This window comes from Eutrema salsugineum, unplaced genomic scaffold (assembly GCF_000478725.1).
Source record: "Eutrema salsugineum unplaced genomic scaffold, Eutsalg1_0 scaffold_1, whole genome shotgun sequence".
In the NCBI taxonomy this organism is placed as follows: Eukaryota; Viridiplantae; Streptophyta; class Magnoliopsida; order Brassicales; family Brassicaceae; genus Eutrema; species Eutrema salsugineum.
In genome coordinates this window covers 11,347,582-11,373,269 of record NW_006256909.1, presented here as the reverse complement: position 1 = coordinate 11,373,269, position 25,688 = coordinate 11,347,582, and the positions used below count along the sequence as shown (strand labels likewise).

The 25,688-nt window shown below is 37.7% G+C and overlaps 2 protein-coding genes and 1 non-coding gene across 3 annotated transcripts; 1 reads left to right on the top strand and 2 right to left on the bottom strand.

The window, feature by feature from the left end:
- Positions 1–12,954: 12,954 nt before the first annotated feature.
- LOC112082502 lies at positions 12,955–13,061 on the top strand. Its single transcript, XR_002897176.1, has one exon. It is a non-coding gene; the product is annotated as a small nucleolar RNA R71 (small nucleolar RNA).
- Positions 13,062–17,557: 4,496 nt separating this feature from the next.
- On the bottom strand, positions 17,558–19,108 carry LOC18028440. Its single transcript, XM_006414396.1, has one exon. The coding sequence runs from the start codon at positions 19,106–19,108 to the stop codon at positions 17,558–17,560; it is 1,551 nt and encodes a 516-aa protein (XP_006414459.1).
- Positions 19,109–20,488: 1,380 nt separating this feature from the next.
- Positions 20,489–21,871, bottom strand: LOC18028439 (protein SRC2 homolog). Its single transcript, XM_006414395.1, has one exon. It carries the CDS (start codon positions 21,869–21,871, stop codon positions 20,489–20,491), a length of 1,383 nt encoding a protein of 460 aa, XP_006414458.1.
- Positions 21,872–25,688: the final 3,817 nt, after the last annotated feature.

Here is a 25,688-nt window from a genome sequence, read left to right as displayed (position 1 = left end):
AAGAACACAGCTGGATAGAAAGTCCATTTATGAACTGCTTAGATTAGCAAAAAGAATATACGGACGGAAGGGAAAAAAATTGACAGAAAATATTATAACTAGTGATTTTCCAACAAAAAAATGTTATTTAAGGAAAAATGTTAATGACCAAGTATATATTAATATGTTATGGAAACTCGTCTTATTTTTCAATTTGTCATTTCTCAAATCAAACGTTGTAGTCTTTAGATCCGTTAAGTTGTTGAATAGTTCTCCCTCTATTGTACGTATTTTATATTGTATATGGAAACATTATCACAACTAGGGTCAACCATACAGAAATGACCCGTAAACGCACTCATTTTTAACTGCTATACTAATCGTATAAATTGGATAATAACACTCGAAAATGTTCGTTTTCACAAACTCTCCACTACTGGAAAAACAGGTTTTAGTAGCGGGTGAAAACTGCTATCTAACTATAGCATAGCGTTTAGTTAAGTGCTCTGTCATCGCCCGTGATAATAGGTCGAGCATTTTAGATAGCAGATTTTGGTGTTGCTATTAAATCGGTTAATGTGATAGTGATTTTTGGTTTGCAATAAAAGTATTATTAATAACGTTGTTCAAATGTTATTAATACATATTTCACAGCGTTATTATGCTGTCATATTTTATTATATTATAGCGTGTTATTTGTGTTACATTTTTTTTTAGATGAATATTTAAATTTTATTATTCTATATTGTTTCTATAAAGAAAGACAGTCCTCCTGAGGCATGGCCCGTCGAGACAGCTATTGTCATATTTTATGTTTGACATATTGAAGACAATAGCATAATGCTCTACTATCTTCGTATATAATAGCGTTTTGGTTATTTGTTATGCTATTTAACGATAGCGGTTTTTAGTATTATAAATTACATATATGATAACATTTTTTTGTATTATCAGTTATGTAAATAATAGCGTTTTTTTGTATTACCATTACCTATATAATAGCGTTAAGCACATGTCGTCAAATTAAATTTTTTTATATTTCAAATGTGGTGAAATCGGAAATATTTTTTTGTTTTTACCATTTTTTTGGTTATTTCGAATGGTATTTTTCTGTAAATATCAAAATATAAATAAATTTAATTTAAAAAGAGAAACCTAATTAATTTATTAAAATGAAAATACAAAAGTTAAAGGTTACAAAAGACCAACAAATTTGAAATCACTTTTTTCTGCTTCTTCTCCTTATAGCTGTCTCGACGAGCCATGCCTCGGGAGGACTGTCCTTCTTCTTGTTTGGGGTGTCTTTGCATAGCGGATTTACGTTCTTCCTTTATGATTCTTTTGATAGCTAGACGGTACTCTGGTGCAATGTCTTCTTCGAGTTCCTCAAGGCGGACTAAGCTGGTTCCTAAAGCTCTCCGGAACTGTTCTCTTGTGATTTCCTCGACATCACTTCCTCTTTCACCATCTGCATCTTGTCGTGGATGTTGGCGGATCTGTGGTATGATTCCTTTTGCCGGGAGTCCGCAGATTATTACTTTCCTTGCTTCCATTTCTGAATCAGATTGTAAGCAACACAGGAATTAACAATAACAGTATCAAACAAAATGAAGGAGGGAAATATTTACAGTATCAAACACAATGAAAGCGTATCAAACACTACTAACTACTAGCAGAACAAATAAGTCAACTAAATTTCGCTACAAAAAACAACTTTATTAAGCAGACAAGAAACGACCAAACGCAATGGAAATGCTTCAACTTTACACCATAAAAGAGAACGATATCATATACAAATGCCAATTAAAGATACAAAAAGCAGATGTGTATACTTACTTAAAATGATGTTGTAATATATCGAAGATATCAAAGATACAAAAAAGTTGATGTCAAAATACGAAACAAATTTAGGGTTTGACCCGCAATTTATTTAAACCAAACAACTGAGAGAAACCAAACGACTGAGAGAATAAGGAGAAACGGTGAAGAAAGCCCTAAACTATAACAATCATAGGATTTATACAAAACCATATGGTCGAGGTAAGAAGAAGAAACGGCAATTAAACAATATAACTATACGAATCGGTCACAAATGTATCAGCATCTATAACATTGAGAGAAGATGGAATGAGAGAGATGTAAAGAATAACGTACCCGATTAACTCTGAGATACAGATTTTCGAGTGAGATGAATATACGGCGACGAAGAAGAAGACATTGTATTTAGGGGTTCTGGTTTTAATATCATCGATCCTACGGTGGAGAAAGAGAGTACTATTATATCATCGTACGGTTGAGATTGATTATAAATCAAGATTATTGATCCAACGGTTATTATCCCAGCGTTAGAGTATTGATCGTACGGTCGAGCTGGTGCCACATAATGAATCTTAGTACTCATTAACTATTGGTCATTTTGTTCAAAATAAGAATTTTACATTTCCAAATTATAAATAAGGTATTTAATTTTTTTAAAAAATTACAATTATGTAAATATTATAGACTTAGTAATTCCAATAATGGAGAACTTTATTTTTAAATTTCATGACAAAAGAAAATTATAAATCGAATTCAACATATATTTAATTTCTAATCAACCCTAAACCTAAGCCCTAAACCTCTAATCCCTTAACCCTAAAGGCTAAATCTTCAAAATGTGAAATAAAATACTATTTTAAATTTATTACTACATATATTGATATATTGTATGAAAAGCATTGTAATTTTATAGTTATAAAGTTCGAGTGAGAAATTGTAATGCTTCATAATAAAAAACTAAACATTAATCTTAAACCCTTAAACTCTAAACTCTTACCCCTAAAGACTAAATCTTTGAAATGTGAAATACCATACTAATTTTAATTTAGTACATAAAATGATATATTTTATGAAAAGTATTCTAACTTTATTTTAATAACATTATAGATAGAAATTATAATGATTCATAATAGAACCTGAAATATTAACTCTAAACCCTAAACATTAACCCTAAACCCTAAATGTGAATTAAAAAACGAAATTTTTCTTTATGAATATATATTAGTCTTATTTTCAAAAATTTTGAATATGTATTTTATATTTAAGTAATAAATTCTAATGTTAACTTTAATTAAATTATTCTGGATATGTTTTCAGTCATTAAAAATTTGAATTCATTCAAATTTAATCAAACCATAGTACAATATTTGAAGATATGTGTTTTTACCATTTAAAGCTTATAAATCCAAAGTACAAGCAGATTAGATTAAATTTATAGCATAAAATTCAAACATGTCACAGCATTTTTATTTTGTCGTTAGGCCAAGCTACAGTTGTTCCCACTGCATCGGTGATGAATTCAACTTCGGAATTTGGTCTCCACACTCTTGCATTATCAACCTTTGACAATTCTACCATACTTTGCTCGCATTTGGGCCTAGAGGAACGAAATGAACCTTCTCTGCTGGATCAGTTGAAGACACTCGACCTTGTGCAACAGTTTCTCCAGATCCATCGCAGTCTAACAACAAACATTTTTGTTTCCCTCCTTTGCTACTATTGGCACTGTTACTTGTACTCTACAAATCAGAATTCCAAAACACAAATTAAAAAAAGCATAACCACATCAATCATTATTTAGAACACAAACTTATGTGGAGAAGAAAGGTATCGAAGGTATTGTCTCAGGTTCGACAACTAACTGTATCTTATGAATTGGCCATGCGATGTCCTCATTACGTGCATCACCTAAGACTGACATTTCAGCACTTGGTCTCCACAGAAAAGCACTGTCTTTACTAACTACGTCAACTTTCACAATTACAGCATTTGGTCCAAGAGGTATATTGTTAACCAAGTCTTTTGGGTCAGTAGAACACAATATGCCCTCACCAATTATCTCATCTTCCTCATTCCAATCAAAAATGTAAACCCTTCCATCAGAAGACCTTTCAGCCTAAGTAGTTTAGAAAAAAACAACATATTAAGCATTACTGAATAAGAAATGTTTTCAGTTATAATACTAGGAAGGAATAGTTACCGAGGATCCAGCAATATACCTCCATCTTTGGATTTACAGTTATGCATCATCGAAGACAGCAAAGCATCACACACATTCTTCTCCACATGCATCACATCAATGTTGTGACGCACCGGCATATCCTACAACCAGTGACATAAGTAATTATTTATATATGAATGCATCAGATACATAACAAAAGAATTATAATGAAGTTTTACCTTCCAATATGGTAAGTCAAAGAAGACAGACCGCTTTTTCCACCTCCAGAGATCAGATTTTTCGTCAGTCTCTTCATGTGCAGGCACTTCGTCTTCTGTTATATCTGTTCTTTTCCTCTTGCTTCTCTTATCCACCGGCTTGCCAAAATCATTTCTAAAATCTCTGAGTGTCTCAAATATCTGACCTCCACTTTGAATTCTATTTGCAGTCCCATTCTCAATAGTATTGTCAAACCAAACTTTTTTCTTTTTGAAAGGATGACCAGGTCTGAGTCATTTCCTGTTGCCCATATACACATACTTTCTACTGAACTTTAGCCACCGATTTGGTGTATCTTTTCCACAGTCTTTACATGCTTGTTTCCATTTCACCTTGCATCCAGCCAATGTTCCCAATGCAGGGTAGTCAGTAATTGTCCACAACAATATAGCTTTAAGAGTAAACGTCTCTTTAGAAAGTGCATCATACACTTCCATACCTTCACTCCATAAATCTCTAAGATCATCTATCAAAGGTTGTAGATAGACGTCAATGTTATTGCTTGGTGCAGTTGGACCAGGAATAAGCATTGTGAGCATGATATTCTCAGCTTTCATGCACTTGGTTGGAGCCATATTGTAGTTTACTAACAACACCGGCCAGGTATTGTACTTGGTGTTCTGTATTGAGAATGGATTCATCCCATCAGTCGAGAGTCCTAATCTGATATTTCTAGCTTCAGCTGCAAACTCCGGCCAATTGTCATTCACCTGAACCCAAGTTAATGAGTCAACAGGATGCCTCATTGTACCATCTTCACTAGCATTTGAAAAATGCCAAGTCAACTCCTCAGCCAACCTTTTCGATCTAAACATCCTTTTGAGTCTATCTTTGATAGGAAAATACCGTAGCACCTTCGCAGGAATCCATTTCTTCTCCTCACCAGTGTGTTTGTCCCTTTCCCATCTCGAATCTTTACATCTGGGACAATTAACCATATTGATTCACACTGGATGTACTCCTAGTTTCTACTGCAATAGAACAGTGATGTAGTTGTAATATAAAGGATTCGGAATCCAGAGGACCAGTGTTACTCTATGACTTTGCGAGGATTGAATTAAAGCTAAGACGAAAGATGGTTTGTTGCGAAAACTAAAAAGTAAACAGAATGGCAAACAATGATTTGAATTCAGATTAAAACAAGCACTAGATTAAGGTAATTCGCAGGAGTTTCAGAGATGAGAATCAAATGACTATTCAGGGCACAACTTAAATGCAGGTCTCGAACTCAAACATAAAAGCTTATCGATCCACTGTCGTGATCTCGATAACTTTATCTAACAACCTAAATTCTAAACTGTCGTTTGAACTTAGAAAATTGCAGACAAGCATTAACAAGCAGGTTTGATCTGTTCACGATTTGCCTTAACTTCAACTGTCGTTGGCTAAGGACAATTCGCTCACCAGTGTTTGTTCTAGCAACCTATTACACTTTTGATGAATAGATTAACCTATGAACGTAAATTGAATGGCCAGTTCAACCTAAGCGTTAAGTCTAACAAAGGTGAAGACAATCGATTATAGACCCTATTTGCATCCAATTCTCTAACTCATGAAATCCTTTGAAACCCTTAATCTAGCTAAGAGATCTACTCAGACATGGAGGAAAGAAACACAGCAACAGATGAAAAGGAATTCATGAATTAAAACCGCAGAAGAGATAATAGGGTTCAGAATTCTTCTCAAAGTGTAGCAGATTTCTTCTCCCAAAAGCTTACAAGTAAAAACTCTCTGGTTCAGGAAATTGTAAAAAGAAAGCGTAAAAAGTCTGTAGAAAAACGTGATAATAAAAACACAGGCGGCTCTGGGCTTTTTATTCCATCTCACGCGACTTAGGATTAGGTAAAATCGTTTTCCTTATTTTTCTCCCGTCCGGAGCAGGTGCTCCACGAAGGGTCCGAACCGGGAGCAGGTGCTCCGCGGATGATTTCTCCAAAAGCGTGTGAAATAGCTCCTTATTGCTCAAATTAATCTCCTTTTGCTCCAATGCCTCCTAACATTCCAATCCTCTGATAAGGCCTCTAAGTCACCTGAAACTTCCTGAAAAGACTCCAAAAACTCATAAAACAATCAGTAAACACAAGTTAGAATGAGTCAAAATCTCCACTCATCAACTCCCCCGAACTTGAATCCTTGTTTGTCCTCAAACAAACTCAAATTCAATTCCAAAAGAATGACTGGATAAAGCTGGGAACTCGCAAAACTCAAAAGACCGTAAACCTGACCAAGACATGTGACAATCTGCTGCAAAATCAATCAAAAATCTAACCTCCATGTACTTCTCCGTAGACGCTGCAGCTTTCCAGATTAGTCCCTCAATTTCATAACATCATCCATGTCCCATCATTGCTGAGTCTCATCGATAAAACTAGTGCTAAGGACCTTCTAGACTCGTTCCCATACTTATACCTTAACAAATTGACCATACTACACAATAGTACCTTTCCTCTCCCCCGAACTTATTCAGTTTTCAAGCTGTTTTTTTTTTTTTTTTTTCGGCACATATAACAAGGTTCAAAGACGCGAGTATTGATGGTGATTGCCACCGAATCCCCGGTTTGTCCCCTCATTATATATCAAAGGTGTAGGCGAATAATGGGGTCACTGAAAATTTTCCTACCCCTCGCTTCCATCCCTTGTGTGATCATTCCACTTTAGAAGTATAATAATGGGATCATTGGAAATTTTCCTAATCATTTCAATCTTTTCTGCCCTTTTTTTTTTTTTTTTTTTTAAGGAAACAGCCTGAAACAATGCTTAGAACATGAGAGAGGAATACCAAATCTATCACACAGGTCTTTATTTGTCAGGTAAGAATGAGGAGTCAAGCCCTATGAGCACTAACCTGATCGATGAGGAAAATGAAGAGCTGAGAAATTAGCTCAGGTTCAATGGATTAGTCAAGAATTGTGGGCTCCTCTAGTCTACTGCTTTGTCTTTGGATTTTCCATTAGTCGATCTGGATGATTCTGCAGCAATAATCACTAGAAGAAGATGGTCAAGATTCACAAATGGTCTGAAATCATCATAGAATTGGTCCTCATTCCCACAAGCTTTGACTTGACTCATATAACCAACTGACTCAAAGAAACTAAATGACTCAAACAAACAAACTAAAAACTGACTCAAAGAAAGTACTAAAAGGAAGAAAGCAAAAGAAAGAAGTACAAGGGTCATGATCTTCCCCCGAACTTACTTCACACCGTCCCCGGTGTGAAAATAAGCTAGAGAAGTGCCCAGAACACTTACCTGGTTCGCACATGTAGAGCACCCTGGCGGAGCAGGTGCTCCGGAACAGAGCTGGGTGCTCCCTCGTCTTTTTTACGTGGTGAGCACCCTGTGGAGCAGGTGCTCCGACTGGGGAGGGGGTGCTCTTTCGTCACTTTTTATGTGGTGAGCAACCAACCCAGCAGATGGAGCAGGTGCTCCGGTTGGGTGCTCTTCCTTCTTCTTCCTCACATCTTCTCTTCCACGTTGAACAACTTCTTACCTGTTTTTGTTTTTGTTTTTTTTTTTTTTTTTTGAAAACAAAGAACCTAAAAACAAAGTTAGTAGCTAAGAATTGAAAGACACAAAGTTAGAGACTCTTACCGGTGGGTTGCCTCCCACCAAGCGCTTGTTTTAAGTCATTAGCTTGACTTGGAAAGCCATTTAGGCTTGAGGAGGATCGCTTAAGGTGACTGATTCACCCTCTGCGATATTTGGACCAGCAAGGTATGGTTTCAACCTCTGTCCATTGACAACAAACTCGCCTCCTTTAGTGTCCAGCAACACTACAACTCCATATGGTCGAACCTCCTTGATGGTGAATGGTCCAGACCATCTCGATCTCAGCTTCCCTGGAAACAATTTCAATCTATAGTTAAAGAGCAATACCTGATCGTTTGGTGCAAAGCTTCTGTTGAGGATCCTCCTGTCATGGAAAGCTTTTGTCCTCTCTTTGTAAATCTTCGAGTTTTCATAGGCCAGGTGCCTAATTTCCTCCAGCTCATGCAACTGCATTACTCTCCTCTCCTGAGCACTCTTTGCATCGAAATTCAGCAGCTTCACTGCCCAAGCAGCTTTGTACTCAAGTTCCACTGGAAGATGACATGCTTTTCCATACACCAAGTGGAATGGTGTAGTCCCCAAAGGTGTTTTGTAAGCTGTTCTGTATGCCCAAAGAGCATCATCAAGCTTCACTGCCCAATCCTTCCTTGTGGTGCTCACAGTCTTCTGCAGAATGTTCTTGATTTCCCTGTTGGAAACCTCAACTTGCCCACTCGTCTGAGGATGGTATGGGGTCGCCACCTTATGCCTTACACCATTCTTCTTCAACAAGTTTTCAAAGACTTTGTTGATGAAGTGAGAGCCTCCATCGCTAATCACCACTCGCGGCACACCAAACCTGGGAAAATGACAGATTTGAACATCTTTAAAACCAGCTTTGCGTCATTTGTGGGACTAGCCAGAGCTTCCACCCATTTTGACACATAGTCAACTGCCACCAGAATATACTCATTCCCATAAGATGATGGAAAAGGTCCCATGAAGTCTATACCCCACACATCGAAAATCTCCTCTTCCAAGATGAAATTCTGAGGCATCTCATTCCTCCTGCTGATGTTTCCTTGTCTCTGACATGTGTCACACCTGGATATGAATCTCTGCGCATCTCGGAACATAGTGGGCCACCAATACCCAGCCTGGAGAATTTTCGACACAGTCTTGAAAGTGGCGAAGTGGCCTGCATAAGAGGATCCATGGCAATGAAACAACACTCCTGGTATCTTCTCATCAGCTACACATATTCTGAAGATTCCATCAGAGCAATGCCTGTATAAATAAGGCTCATCCCAAAAGTAGTGCCTCACATCCTTCAGAAACTTCTTCTTTTTATTTCCCACAAAACCTACAGGTTCCTGCTCTGCAGCAAGGTAATTTGCAATCTCTCCAAACCATGGGAAACCAGAATGCCGATCTATGTCAACTTGGTTGCAAAAACTCGTCAGAGCAGGTGCTCCGGTGGGGAGCAGGTGCTCGTCGAACCCAGAAACATCTATGGCGTAAACTTGTTCATCAGGAAGGCTGTCATTTAGTGGAATGTCATCATCTATCTTCAGCCTCGACAAGTGGTCTGCAACACCATTATCAATCCCTTTTTTGTCTTTAATCTCCAAATCAAACTCCTGGAGCAAAAGGATCCATCGAAGGAGCCTTGGCTTGGCATCCTTCTTCGTCAACAGGTATTTCAGAGCTGCATGGTCTGTGTGAACAACAACTTTCGACCCAACAAGGTAGGACCTGAACTTCTGAAAAGCATAAACCACTGCAAGAAGCTCCTTTTCGATTGTGGCATATCTGCACTGAGCTTCGTCGAGTGTTCGGCTGGCATAATAGATGACATGGAGCCTCTTTTCTTTCCTCTGTCCCAGCACTGCTCCCACTGCATAATCACTAGCATCGGTCATGACCTCAAAAGGTAGTTCCCAATCTGGTGGCTGGACAATAGGAGCGCTGACTAGAGCTCCTTTGATAGTGTGAAATGCCTCCAAACATGCATCATCAAACTCAAATTTCACATCCTTGCACAGCAGCTGCGTCAGAGGTCTGACAATCTTCGAGAAATCTTTGATGAAGCGTCTGTAAAAACCTGCATGGCCCAGAAAACTGCGAACCCCCTTGACTGATGTTGGTGGCTGCAGACTCATCATCACCTCGATCTTTGCCCTGTCCACCTCGATCCCTTTCTCTGAGATTTTGTGTCCCAGCACGATCCCATCTCTCACCATGAAATGGCATTTCTCCCAGTTAAGCACCAGATGCTTCTCCTCACACCGCTGCAAGACCCTGCACAGATTAGACAAACAGACAGAAAAGGAGCTTCCATAGACAGAAAAATCGTCCATGAAAACTTCCATTATGTCTTCAATCAGGTCAGTGAAAATCGACATCATGCAGCGTTGGAATGTTGCTGGAGCATTACACAAGCCAAATGGCATTCTGCGATATGCAAAGGTGCCATAAGGACATGTGAATGTCGTCTTCTCCTGGTCGTCCGGGTGGATTGGGATCTGAAAGAAACCTGAATAACCATCTAAGAAACAGTAATAAGGATGGTTAGCCAAGCGTTCAAGCATCTGATCGATAAATGGTAAAGGAAAATGATCTTTGCGAGTTGCAGCATTCAATTTCCTGTAATCTATGCACATTCGATGCCCAGTAACAGTTTTAGTTGGTATCAATTCATTCCTATCATTTTTTATCACAGTGATGCCACCTTTCTTAGGAACTACATGAACCGGACTAACCCAATTACTATCTGAAATCGCATAGATCACACCAGCTTCTAGAAGTTTCATTATCTCTTTCTTTACAACATCTTGTAGATTCGGATTTAACCTCCTCTGATGTTCTACAGAAGTCATTGATTCATCTTCTAAATGTATTCTATGCATGCAAAGACCAGGAGAAATCCCTGGAATGTCATCTAGTGAATATCCTAGAGCTTTCCTATACTTTCTAATTTCACAAAGAAGCAAGGCAATCTCTACATTGTTCAATTCAGAATTCACTTTCACAGGGTATGTCGAATTGGGTCCTAGAAACGCATACCTGAGCCCCACAGGAAGGGGTTTGAGCTCAAGCTTCGGAGCTCTCAATTCGCTCCAAGGTCCATCAATCAAGCCGTCGGGAGCAGGTGCTCCAGGATTCAGAGCAGGTGCTCCGTCGGCTTTTTCTGCAGGTGAGCTCTCCTTGCCTTCTAAGCTCATGTACGCCACCAGCCTTTGCATCCTCGTGCTTGCATTCAGCATTTTTGCAAACCCATCAGCTTCTTCACTCAAATACCCATGTTCTCCTTCAGCTTTGGTGAGTGCAACTTCCAGAGGATCGATGGCCAAAACCTCTTCAGCAACCTCTTCAGCAATGCCTGAACCATCATCTATGACAAATGTCTGTCCGTCCAGCATTGGTTTCTTGAAGAGTTTATTCATCTCAAATCGCACCACCATATCTCCCAGCTGGAGATCTATCACTCCTCCTTTCACATCTATGATTGCACCAGCTGTGCATAAGAAGGATCGACCCAATATCAAAGGATCCTTGGGTTCTTCATCAAGCTCCAGAACCACAAAATCTGCTGGAATGAGTGTATCACATATCTGAACATGCAGATCCTCAAGTATACCAACAGAGAATTTGGTTGATCTATCAGCGAATACCAGCGAGATTTTCGTCGGTTTGAATCTGGTGTAACCCAATCGCTTGGCTACAGAGTAAGGCATCAGATTCACACTTGAACCCAGATCGCAGAGAGACCTAGCAAACAGTACATTCCCAATCCTGACTGAGAGAACAAACCTTCCTGGATCACTTCTCTTCTTCAGCACTTTGTTCTAAAGCACAGCACTGCACTCCTTCGAAACCATCATGACACTCTCTTCCTCAACAGCTTTCCCAGACACTAACCCCTTCATGTATCTTTTAAGGGCTGGTATCATCTGAACAGCATCAGCTAGAGGGAGTTTTACAGTCAAATCCTTCAGCATCTCCCTGCACTTTGCATCCTCTAAGTCCTTTCGAGACTTCTTTGGTGGAACTGGGTAAGGTACCTTAGGCGTGTAAACTCTTGCAGGAATGTTTGCTGGAGCAGGTGCTCCCTCGTTGGCTCAGGGTGCTCCATCGTCAAATCTACGTCTGGAGCAGGTGCTCCAGATTTTGGAGCAGGTGCTCCGATGGAGGAAGAGTGCTCCTTCGTCTTTTTTACGTCATGAGCTGGTTCCTCTTCTTGGAGCAGGTGCTCCACGTCCTTTTCCTTCCTCTTTTCTGAGACAGAGCTTGTTGGTGCAGCATGTAGAGTCTTCCCACTTCTAAGCTCAATAGCATTCACAAACTCATTCCTGGGGTTTTCACCTTTTCCAGGGAGAGTTCCAGGTGATCTCTTCACAGATTCTGCAGTCTGAGCTACCTGAACATCCAGCTTCTTCACATGACTCCACACAGCCTCATACTTGCCATTCAAATCATTGTACATGGTGTCCACTTTGGCATTAATCTCCATGGAAGACTTTTGCTGATTAACCAGCAGCTGTTGCATCAAGTTTTTCAGCTCATCCTGCGAGTTATTTGAGGAAGTCGAAGAAGGCTGTAGACTTGTGAAAGACAACTTCTGCTGATTTCCACCTTGAAATCGATTCTGATTGGTGATGAACTGCTTTCCTTGGAAGTTGCTTGAGAAGTTCTTCTGAAATCCTGAATGATTCTGCACTCCTTGCTGCGGATAGACCTGATCCTGAGGGTTCTCAACATTGTTGCTTCTGTAGGATAAATTCGGGTGGCTTCTGAAGTTGTTGAAACTGCGATTCTGCACATACCCTTGTCCATTCATGAAATTTACCTCCATCTGATCATTATTCTCTGCATCTACAAACTCTTGAGCAAGAGGTGCATCACAAACCTCATCAGCAAAATGCACAGATCTCTGGTTCTCTCTCAACAGCAGATTCACCTTTGCTGTAAGCTCATCTATCTTGCTCAACTCCACACTATGAACTGCTTTGCTAGACCTATCATACTCTTGGGATTTGTTTCTGGAGCTTGCAGCTAAGTTCTCAATCAACTCATAAGCAGCTTCTTTGGACTTAGTCATGAAATCGCCATTGCTAGCTGCATTCAAAGCATTCCTGTAATTCCAGTTGACACCATCATAAAAGGTTGACAGAATCTGCTCATCAGAGAACCCATGGTGAGGGCACTCTCTTCGGTACTCCTTGTACCTCTCCCAAGCTTCGCAGAAGGCTTCACCAGGTTGCTGTTTAAACGACGAGATCTTGTTCTTCAGAGCTGCAGTTTTGGCCTTAGTGTAGAAATGGTCCAAAAATGCTGATCTGCACTCTTCCCATGTAGTCAATGATCCAGGTGGTAATGACTTCAGCCAGCGCAAAGCTTTGTCCGCAAGTGAGAATGGAAAAAGCTTGCACTTCAAGAAATCGGCTGGTATCCCATTTGATCCAGTCGTGCTGCAAATCTCCTCAAAATTCTCGATGTGGTCCATCGGAATCTCAGCAGGAAGCCCATAAAAGAGGTGCTGCTTCACCAATGAGATCAGCTGAGGTTTGATCTCAAAGTCTTGCCTCTGAATGGTTGGAGGAGCAATCGCAGCCCTGTTGTGATAGTAAGCATGCGGATTGTCCTTGTCTCCAATAGCAGGTTGTGGCTGCTCCCTGTTTTGCTGCGCCTTTTGCAGCTGCTCCAATTGCTGTCGAAGCTGTTGTAGCTCGACAGCCATGTTGTCATTGTTGCCTTGATTGTCCATGTTGGCTTGAATAGGCCTTTGACGTCTGTTTTCTCGCTCGACTCTTGCTAGCTCGGTGTTCGACAAAGAAACAAGATCGGTGCAGTTGCTCCTTGTGGATATGTTTGACATACACCTGAAACACACGCAAACAAGAGAACGAGAGAGAAAAATTAGTAAAGCCTTAGTCTGAATTTCAAACCAAAAATCAAAGGTAACGAATTGGTCCCCGTCGCAACGGCGCCAAAATTTGATTCACACTGGATGTACTCCTAGTTTTTACTGCAATAGAACAGTGATGTAGTTGTAATATAAAGGATTCGGAATCCAGAGGACCAGTGTTACTCTATGACTTTGCGAGGATTGAATTAAAGCTAAGAAGAAAGATGGTTTGTTGCGAAAACTAAAAAGTAAACAGAATGGCAAACAATGATTTGAATTCAGATTAAAACAAGCACTAGATCAAGGTAATTCGCAGGAGTTTCAGAGATGAGAATCAAATGACTATTCAGGGCACAACTTAAATGCAGGTCTCGAACTCAAACATAAAAGCTTATCGATCCACTGTCGTGATCTCGATAACTTTATCTAACAACCTAAATTCTAAACTGTCGTTTGAACTTAGAAAATTGCAGACAAGCATTAACAAGCAGGTTTGATCTGTTCACGATTTGCCTTAACTTCAACTGTCGTTGGCTAAGGACAAATCGCTCACCAGTGTTTGTTCTAGCAACCTATTACACTTTTGATGAATAGATTAACCTATGAACGTAAATTGAATGGTCAGTTCAACCTAAGCGTTAAGTCTAACAAAGGTGAAGACAATCGATTATAGACCCTATTTGCATCCAATTCTCTAACTCATGAAATCCTTTGAAACCCTTAATCTAGCTAAGAGATCTACTCAGACATGGAGGAAAGAAACACAGCAACAGATGAAAAGGAATTCATGAATTAAAACCGCAGAAGAGATAATAGGGTTCAGAATTCTTCTCAAAGTGTAGCAGATTTCTTCTCCCAAAAGCTTACAAGTAAAAACTCTCTGGTTCAGGAAATTGTAAAAAGAAAGCGTAAAAAGTCTGTAGAAAAACGTGATAATAAAAACACAGGCGGCTCTGGGCTTTTTATTCCATCTCACGCGACTTAGGATTAGGTAAAATCGTTTTCCTTATTTTTCTCCCGTCCGGAGCAGGTGCTCCACGAAGGGTCCGAACCGGGAGCAGGTGCTCCACGGATGATTTCTCCAAAAACGTGTGAAATAGCTCCTTATTGCTCAAATTAATCTCCTTTTGTTCCAATGCCTCCTAAACATTCCAATCCTCTGATAAGGCCTCTAAGTCACCTGAAACTTCCTGAAAAGACTCCAAAAACTCATAAAACAATCAGTAAACACAAGTTAGAATGAGTCAAAATCTCCACTCATCACATATCCTCATATTTATTCCGAAAAAGAACACAGTCATTCTTGCAGGCATGAATGATTTCATAACCAAAACCAAACATCTTCAGGAACTTCTTCATCTCATCCGTCGACTTTGGGAGAACATTACTCTCTGTCAGCATGTCATGGACTAGCATTAGGAGCTGATCGAAGTATTTTTCTGACATTCCACTCTTCACCTTGATTCTGTAAAGCCCCATGATTGCAGAAACCTTGGTGTACTTGAGACAAGACGAGTACAATGGAGTTTCAGCGTCTTGTAGCTTTTTCCTAAACTCGGATTCTTCTCCATGTCCATCATCTTCAAACTGATCACCCGGCTGACCTTCAGAACTTCCATTGTATTCTCTTGCTAAAAAAGCAGTCCTAATCAAATTGTATGCCTCATGCTCAGATGTTGCTACTTCACTACTCTTATATGCCCTTATTTCCCCATGCTTGCTCCAGCATTTATTCCTCTTATACTTGTGATCCATCCCCTTAATCACTAAATGATCCAACACTGTCCCTAGTGGTTGATGACAAACATTGCGGCAGTCGATACATGGACAGAACATATGAGAAAAATTTCCCAATTTCTTTGCTGATTCATACACAAAACAAGTAGCACCTTGCTCGTATTCAAGGCTAGCCCTATAAGGCAAGATCATTACCAAGATTAATATTCACAAACTCAATAGAAAGATACAAAAAGAAGTATGCAATTAAGTATACAAAACTAAACAGAAACAAATTCATACCTTGGTAACCATACCCAAGCTTTATCCATGGTACACTAGTACCACAATGAATCCACAGCTCCAACGAAATATACACACAAATTTACCACACAATCACTTAATCAACTTCACAAAGACATTTAAACAACTCAAGAGAGAATCAAATCTCAGTCGTTGCTATACCTTTAAAGTTTTTTTTTCTTCCTCGTTTGATGGGCTCCAACTGCAAAAGATAAGAAAAATGATCAATCAGTTAAACTAAAACAAACAATAAGATAACTCGCGAATTACTGAAACCATCAAGCCTAAAGATTACCTTCCCCTGAAGAAATCCTTACAAGAACAATTTCTTCCTGCGTAATAGATCAGATCTAAACTCAGATTATAATATAACAACTCAAAACCAACGGACTAACATGCACAGATATATCAAAGTTAGTACCTTCAAATCGAACAGGGTTTTCAAGATGAGAATGTGATTCTTCGACTGCAAGAGTTAGTCGCAATCGTCGACGGTACGCTTTGGAAATCGGAAGTCTATCGGAATCGGAGAAGGTTTACAGATTTCAAACTCGGAGATTTCAATAATTGGAGAAGGTTTCTGGGTCTCGAGTGATGAAGCAAAGTATAAGAACAGATAATGAAATTGGCAGGATATTAAGAGATTAAGAGTTTCTGAGTTTGAAATCGGAGAATCAATGGGTTTCAAATCGTTGATTGTTAACGATTTCTGAGTTTCTAGCAGATCGAAAAGCTATTTGATAGAAAGAGTGAAAGTGGATGGGGAAATCGAAAAGGGGAAAAAATCAATATTTCCACACTAAAAAATTTCTAAGTATGGAGGGAATCGAAAAAAAATTTTCCGCCATAAGATATTACAGCGTTTAAAGTACAAGTCTGCTATGAAAACAAATTATTTTACAAAAAATTATTCCACAAATTTTAATATCACACGTATTATAGTGGTCACGCATGTTTACCGCTATTACAAAAAAAATGGATACAAAATGATAACACAATTCAAATAAACACTATACTCGTGTGCTATTAAAACTCGTATTTCTTGTAGTGCTCGCACCCGATCCGGCATCCACATCTGTTGCGTTTAAATTTTTTCGACTCCAAGTCATACAAATATAACCTTGTTGTAGAGTGTTTATAAAGTTCATAAATTTATACACTCAAAAACATTATATTACAATACAGAAAATATTGTATAATATTATAACAATTAGGGTTTGAGAATTATAAAGAAAACATATATGTGCGACGCACGTATCTTAAACTGAATCAATGTTGTCCAAAAAAACATAGCTAGAAAAAGATTTAAAACACTCTAAATTAAAAACAGGCAAGGTTTTAAATATATATGGAGAAATACAATTATATTTAGCATTAGAGTAATAGAGTTAAAGATTAAGCCGTAATGGTTAGATTTATGATTTATTGTTTGGGTTTAGTTTTAGACGAAGGATTTAGGTTTTAGCGTTAGCTTTTTTGCAGTAGACTATTTTTTATTAAAAAAAAAAACTTTACTTAACTTTATAATAAACCATTCTACTTTAGTGTATCATATCATATTATTTAAAAATTATAAACGTAAACGCTAAATATAGCTTGTTTATATATATAGCTTGTTTTCTGAACTACTGTAGCTAAAAAACGCCTTTGTATTCTGATCATATCCATCAACTGTTTGATTGTAAACAAGCACTATCTCATGAAATTTTTCATATTAAAAAAATGTCTTGGAAGAATGAAGAAAGAAACAAGCGAGACCATAGAAGATCAACAGGCCAAACCAAACACCAAACGCCAAACAGTGCAAACACCAAATAGAGAAGAAAAAGAACGACATTAAAACTTGCTGAAACTAATTTTTCAATTCAAATCATGGACTCCGAATATATAGAGTCAAATATGTTCACTTCATCGGACATTGTCATATCACTCATTAAAGCTCCACCTATTGCTCTTCCCAAAACTGCAGTCCCTATACCTAATTCCGCCATATTCCTTCCTTGCGGCTTCACTACTGGTCGTTCAGATTGTGTTTGTGGCTGTGCTTGTGATTGGGGGAGCTGGTATTGCTGTTGCGTTTGTGAATACTGCTGGTACTCATGTGACTGATATGGAGGTGGCATACTAAATGGTAGTTGACCATTACTCGGCCCAACCTTGGCCCTTGGGGTAACTGGGAGGTGATGATAACTAGGTGTACTGTGAACCGTGCCATATGATTCGTTTGACTGATGTGTGACGGGCATATGTGTAGCAAATGGTTTGGATGTTGTGGGTGGTTGAGCGGAGGGGCTAAATAATGTAGCTTCAGGCGCAAGAAACCTATACGAGAAACTCAATTTTCCTTTCGTTCCATATGGCCCCGTGACGTCGTGCGCAACCAACTTCATAACGTTGGAATCGTCGTTAGTTAACGGAGACGGTGAATTAAGACCTAGAAGCTCTTCCAATGGGACTTTGACCCTTCCAATTTCTTTATCTCCAAGAGACGGCCGCACGCTGATCAGCTTCACGAGGAGGGACAAACGGCCTTCTTGAGCTAATTGCGCGTCGATGGGAAATTCCATGGCTTGGTGATTCCATGTTGGGTTTGTGTAGGCTGAATATGCGATAGGAGTATTGATCCCCTGCTTAATCTTCTTGTCCTCAAGAATCAAAACGGTAGCGTATACATCCATCGCCGAGAAAGTATTGACATCTTTGATGCCCTTGGCGAATTTGATCAGAATCTGTAGTGTTAATTTCCCCATTGAGGTTTGGATTTGAGGAGCATACATGACAGGCTGAGCTGATCTTGGTGGATCGGTGTTTTGGTAAACGGGTTGATTAGACAATAGCGAGTAATCCGGGGCTGAAGGATACTTATCATCACCTGGTGATGCCGGTTTAGAAGATAAGTAATCTGGTGCCGAGGGATACAGATCATTAACCGGTATCGGTTTGAACCGGTAGGAGAGGCTCAGCCTTGCTTTTGTACTTGCTCTTATGACTCTGATAGGGCAAGTCATAGACTTCATTTTATTGCCACTACCATTTGTAGATGGTTTAAGCGGATTTAAGGCAAGAAGCTCTTGAACCGAAACGTTGACTTCTCCTAGATAAAGATCATCCTCTCCTTCGAGCCAGAAGCTTAATAACTTGACTTTAACGGTTGATAGGCCATCAAGGGCTGCCTTCTCAATGACGGAAAACTTAACGGTGTGATTCCACGTCGGATTGGAACCACCGTCGTAGTCAATGGGTGTTTTGGCCGCTTGTTTTGTTTGCATGTAGTCACTGTTGATTGAAACAACGGCGTATACGTCCATATTGTCCGTGTCATCGATATGGGCATGGCTGACGTCAGTGGCTGATATGATTTTGAGCTCAAGAGTTAGGTTCTTTGCTCTAGGTCTTTGCAGTTCTAAGGAAGACATTTTCTAAGGAGCCTTGTCTCGGCAAATGTGGAGTAAATAAAGATTCTTACATACATTTTCGTGAGTCTATGTTCTTGACAAATGCGTCGACCTGATCTTCTGATGTTAAAACATTTATTTTTTTGGCAAAGAAACATTTAATTTTATAACAGCTGGAAACAAAAGTCTACTTCCCAATCTTTTAGATCAACTAATGATTTTTACGGATCGAAAGGGACTTGTTTTTATTTTGTTAAAGTAGAAAGGGACTTGTTTTGTCGTTATAATTGATCGAGTCTACCAAAATTAATACAACTTCAGAATAAACATGTTAGTGTAATTTATTATCTTATCCTCAAATAGTTTTTGTCATTGCCCATTGGGATTAACATATGCCACGCACGTATATTAATCTGCATCAATTTGGTAATTGAATAAGTAATACAAACTTATAGGAAAAAGTCGCAATAATATTTTTTAAATTTTAGAACTTTTCAAATTGCATTTGAACGGCGTCATAGATTCATAATAAACTGACAAGCTGTGGAATCAACTAATGGATATTCCCATTTAGTTCTCGTTCTTTTCTTTTTCGTCGTCCCATACTTTCCACCCTAATTCTTGTCGAAGCCCTATAGCCCTACTATAGAGGCACGTAGTGCTGGTGTGTGGTCGTAACAGTGACCGGGTTTATCAGAAAGAACATGAACCATCGTAGCCAATGGGTGCTGCTTTTGAGTATACTCGTCTTTGATTGAAATGACGGCGTGCAAGTCCATCTTGTCCGTGGAATCGACATATACTACGAAAATTAAGTACATACATTTTTTGGTAATGATTATATATTATAATGACGGATCGAATTGAGTACAAATTAGACTATTTCTCAAAAGAAATATCAAGTCTGTGTCAAGTGGTTTACCACTATCACACATTGGACAAGTTGCACACTTCGACACAAACGAAGAGAAAGATAAGTAATTAGAAGTGATTTTATTTTTTCTTTGGTTTTCTAATAAGAAGATTTAGTACTAAAACATAAGAAAGCAAACTGAAAAATAAAAACAAACTTAAAATATGAAAGAAAAAAAACACAAATTTAATACGAAAGTGTAAAAAAGGATGAAGCGGGGATGTGAATATGTATATGAAAAAGAGTCATTGCAACGGTTCCGTGGAAAATTAAAATGAAGGAATTGAATAAACGTATATTAAATGAGCTAATAGAACAAAGGAACAAAACAAATGAACTGAACAAAAAAACAACTAATTCTTATAAATTAAAAGAAGGAAAAAAGAATTTTCCATTGCATTATAATATCAACAAAAAATGTTGACAACAAAAGTATAAAGAGTAAATATTATTTTGCATAGATTTAATGTAGCATTGGTGCGACCACATTATGCTTCTTGTGTATCTGGTAGTGGTTGAGGAAATGTCTGCGGAGGCAGTGGTTTAAGCTGTGAATGTTGTGGTGGTGGCTGCGATTGCGGTTGTGGTTGCGATTGCTGCTTCCTCGGTGAATATTGTTGGTATCCATGTGATTGATATTGAGGTGACACATATATTGGTACTAGACCGTTGTTTGTCCCAGCATTTGCACCTTGTTGAACAGTCACGTAACCCGAGCTTACCTGAATATGATCCGATGATGCGTAAGAGTGAGGAGAGACAGGTAGATACATAATATATGGTTGTGTTTTTGTAGATTGTGGTGCAACCGTGGAAACAGTAACTTTTTCCGCAAGAAACCTATACGTGAAGCTCACGACACCCTTTTTCCCGTAAGGACCAGTCAAAGCGTGCGTCTCCGACTTCATACCGTTACCATCAGTACCATTGGCTGATGAAGAAGGCGGATTTGAGTTCAACAGTTGCTGCATCGGAAGCCTGACGAATCCAATCTCTTTGTCACCAAGGAAAGGCCGGTGGCTCATCAATTCCACGAGGAGCATCAAACGCCCTTCATGACCTAATTTCTCATCGACTGAAAACTTTATTGTCTGGTTCCATTTCGGGTTTGTATTGGCGGAGAAAGCCACAGGGGTATTGATCCTATCCTTAACCTTCCTGTCCTTAAGGATAGCAACCGAAGCGTATACGTCCATGGCCGAAAAGGCGTTGACGTCTTCGATGTCCTTGGCGTATTTGATCACGATCTCTAAGATTAGCCTTGTTGGTACGGTTTGAAACCGAGGCGAAAATGGGACATGCTGACCTGATATTGCTGGTTCTTGGTTTGGATAAACGGGCTGACCAATGGATGGTGGATAATCTTGTGCCGGAGGACACGACCCATCAACCGGGACAGGTTTAAACCGGTACAAGAGGCTCAACGTTGCTTTGGTACTTTCTCCATCAGTGACTTTGATAGGGCAAGTCATTGACTTCATCTTATTGACGTTACCGTTTGCATACGGTGGAAGCGGATTTGAGGCAAGAAGCTCTTGAACCGAGACGTTGACTTCTCCTAGATAAATGTCATCTTTCCCTTCGAGCCAATAGCTAAATAACTCGATCTTGAGGGTGAATAGGCCTTCACGGACATGTTCTTCGTTGACAGGAAACTTAACAGTGTGATTCCACGTCGGATTAGAACCACCGTCATAGTCAATGGGTGTTTTGGCCACTTGCTTCTGTTGAGTAGTTTCGCCGTTGAATGAAACGACGGCGTATACGTCCATCTTGTCTGTGGTATCAACATGGCTGAGGTGACTTGCTGATACAATTTTGAGCTCAATAGTTGGGTTCTCTGTGGCTCTTTGTAACTCTGAGGAAGCCATTTTTTAGAATATCTTTGTCTTTGTACTATCTTCGCAAATGTGATTTAAGGACAAAGATATATATACAAGTTTTACGTGTGGTCCGTGTGGACATCTTCTAATGTTAAGAAAATTATATAAAGATAAGTACGTCATTTCTCGAGTAAACGCTAGTTTAATATACCTGAAATTGTTAATAAAAATTTATTTTGTATTAAAATTTGAAAACAATATGCAGATTTTATAACCTCTTAATATATAAGTTCATTTTTAAATGACCTATAGTTTGAAATAAAAACTGAAAATTTATAATGTATCTGTATATATACGAAACATTTTTACGAGTACATGTATATTTCTTTCAATGATTAGAGATTCAATATAGATTCACCCGTGTGTCTATGTCGAGTGGTGTCCCACTAGCACAATTCATTCATCACATAAGACAAGTTCCACAATGTATAAAGACTTGGTCTTTATGTCGATTATTCTATATATATAAAAAACGAGAACTCAAAATATACATATATTTCTTTAATTTATTAAACTTGTATCGGATATTCTTTATTAAATGGTGCAAAAGAATGACAGCATTTGTTGCTACGAAGGAACTCAAATTGAAGAAAACCATTAAAATTGAAACTATAGGTGAAAGATTTTAATTGGACTCTTAATCTTTAACAAAAACAAAAGTAGTGGACTCTTAATTTTAATGGTCTTGACTGTCATGACGACCTCGAACTCGCAAGAAGAGCTTGAGGGTCGGATTCCTCTCTCTGCCTCTTTGCAACTCTGGAGGAGACATTTCCGAGAGATAACATTATACAATACAAAGGTATCACACTAATTAATATTTTTATATACATAAATTGATAAGCTCTAAACACAGCTGGAAACGAAAGTCCACTTATGAACTCCACACGCACGTATAGTATACGTTGGTAGTCGAAAAGCTAATACACAATTTTCTCCATAGTCACAAATTAATAAGAAAATAAATCAATTGAAACCCATCGTAATATAAAAATTGACGTCATGGTATCAACTAAACTATTATGGATATTCCCATTTTTAGTGATCTGGTCTTGATTGGTGACGGTAAAGATGTTGTGGTGGGTCTAAAGCCAATGCAAACGGGTTAAACATAACAAGGTTAGCCCCTGGCCAAAACCCCTTTTTTTTTTATATTAACATATGCCTGGCGTTTTTGTTCATATGAGTGATGAGAAGGTTAAGAGATATCATTTCAAATCCTTTTAAAAAAAAAATCATTTCTTTAATGAGTTGGAGAAGCATGAGCCATTTTTACCGTCGCACAATCATCTTTTTTTTTTTTTTTTTTTTTATTTTATTTTACCGTCGCACAATCATCGAATTATATCATCCTTCTTTTTCCTCAATAAATTTTCAAATTTTGAGTTTTTATTAGTAATCACTGGTTTTTGTTTGGTTTAAGGTTTCTTTAAGCCATATATATGACCTTTTTTTCAACCTTAGCTTTAAATAATTTTGCTCGCGGAGAATTAATTCCTGCTCTAGACCAACATAGCAATTCCTTCTTACATAGGAACCACTAGCCCACAACTAATTAGTTAGACATCTCTATGTTTTGATGAAAAGAAATGAAGGGTAAAATCACTTTTCTTTGCCAACTCACTATAAAAATTTGATTGTTAATATTATAGAATAAGGAAAGGATCCTGAAGTTCATACATCTCCTAATTAAGGACTTACCAGGTGTATAGCCGCAGCCTACGCTACAAGAAAACATCAAAAGTTCCCATAAATCATTTCAACAATAGTAGTCAAAAAAATTCTAACAATAATCTTACAATAGTTTAACAAAATTAATAACGTCGGAAACTCATCACAATATTCCAACAAATATGGGTTATCGAAATTGCGTCAGATAACTTATTGACAAATTTTCAAAAGTTTATAACAAAATGAAGCTCATCAGAAATTACCAATGACTTTTAAGTTGTTGAAAATTACCAACATATTATTCGTCGGGAATTCATCAGTTTGTTGGTGGGCTCGACGATTTGCCGACACAATTTTTGTGTGAACTATTCTGACTATCTTTATCTCTAAAAGAATATCAAAATCGAAATTTTTGTTGAACCGGTTGAACTACTGAATTAATTAATTAATTTTTTATTAGAAATTATATAAGCATAATATTAATTATCTTCAAGATAATATATGAACCACATAGAATAAACTTAATATAATGATAAACAACTAAAATTTAAAAATCGTTAATTGGAGATGAACTTGCTAGCAAGAAAGTAAAAAAAATTCTCCATAACCAGAAAATATATATTATATATATTAATATTTTTTATATTAAAAGAAATCATGGTCAAAAAAAAAAAAAATACAAGCAACCTATAGAAAAAAAATGCTATTGATGAAAAAATTAATTGACATGTCTAGACGATCTGTCGCCAACACCATATGGGAGGGGGAGTTCCCACATCAAATAGAAAGAAAAAAATCAGATACTGTATATAGTTTCTTTATAAATAGCAATATTGAATAGAAAATAAAGCATACTAATTCAGAAATTCTTTTGGGCTTATTTAAAAGTCTACGTTTAAACTGAGCAATATTGCTGGGTTTGACAAGATTAATTGGGGAAAACGCTTTATTTTTCACCAGTATTTTCATATAATAACCAGTTTACACGAAGTTTAAGACTCGTTGTATCACTCCATACTTTGAAAGTTTGGACTCTATTTCCCTATGAAATGAAACTTTTTATATATCAAAAATATTATATGAAAGTATTGGTGGGGAAATAGAGCGTTTTCCCGATTAATTGGTTTTAATAAATTATTTATTATTTAAATTTGTGGATAATTTCTATAATTTACCAATAAAATTCAAAACATTATTTCCAAGAAAAGAATGTTTGTGTAAATCAGCTAAGTATATTGTAGGAATGTTCTAACGAAATTTCAATAAGTAATTTGTTGGAGAATTTTGTTAGAATTTTTTCAAAATTTTATCAACAACAATCCAACGAATAGAATATTGTAAGAAGTTCGATGGAAAAACTAACAACATTTCAACAAAAGTTTTGTCAGAAAAATTTGTCGAAATTTCGTTAAACTATATCAAAAAATTTCTGATAAATAATATATCAGTATGTTCCGACAAATTTTCATTAAATTTCAACGACTTACAAACTATCTCACTGGTTTTAACGATCAAGTTCTAACGGAATTCTCATTTGTGAGAAATTTATCGGAACTATTGATTTCCAACAAAATATCTACAAGTATATCTGTTAGAATCACTGTTTTTTCTTCTTAGAATCACTGTTTTTTTCTTGTAGTGTGCCACGGCTGGTTTATTTCCCAGTCATGTTGTATTGTGTCTGTTCTCTGTACTTACACATGTTTTTTTTTATGTCTCCTTGATTGTTTGTTGACATACATATGAATTGGTATTTATCAGTTACTTTTATTTTTTTTGTTATAGACTATATATAATACATGCATGTTAGTTATTATCTGTGTTCCAAAAAAAAAAATATACATCATTTCTGTCGTTTTATCATACATCGTTACAAAATCGTAAAAGCAAAGGCAAATAAAAATATCAGTTTATGCAATTTTTGTGGTCTTAGAGAATGTCCAACCCAAGGTTTTATGAGGTTCAAAGATGGGGTTCATAACATTTTTTGGATTTTATTTAATCACAGAGACCCACTTTATTGTTGAATCGGTTCTAATATAAGAGTTTATAGAATCTGGTTTTGGAGAGGTTCAAGATGACGTAGCATGACCTAATTGGTTGAAGGAACCATAAAAAAAAAATCGAGAGCTGA

Coding starts and splice junctions, on each gene's coding strand:
- LOC18028440 (XM_006414396.1), bottom strand. CDS start 19,108: ATGTCTTCCTTAGAACTGCAAAGACCTAGAGCAAAGAACCTAACTCTT.
- LOC18028439 (XM_006414395.1), bottom strand. CDS start 21,871: ATGGCTTCCTCAGAGTTACAAAGAGCCACAGAGAACCCAACTATTGAG.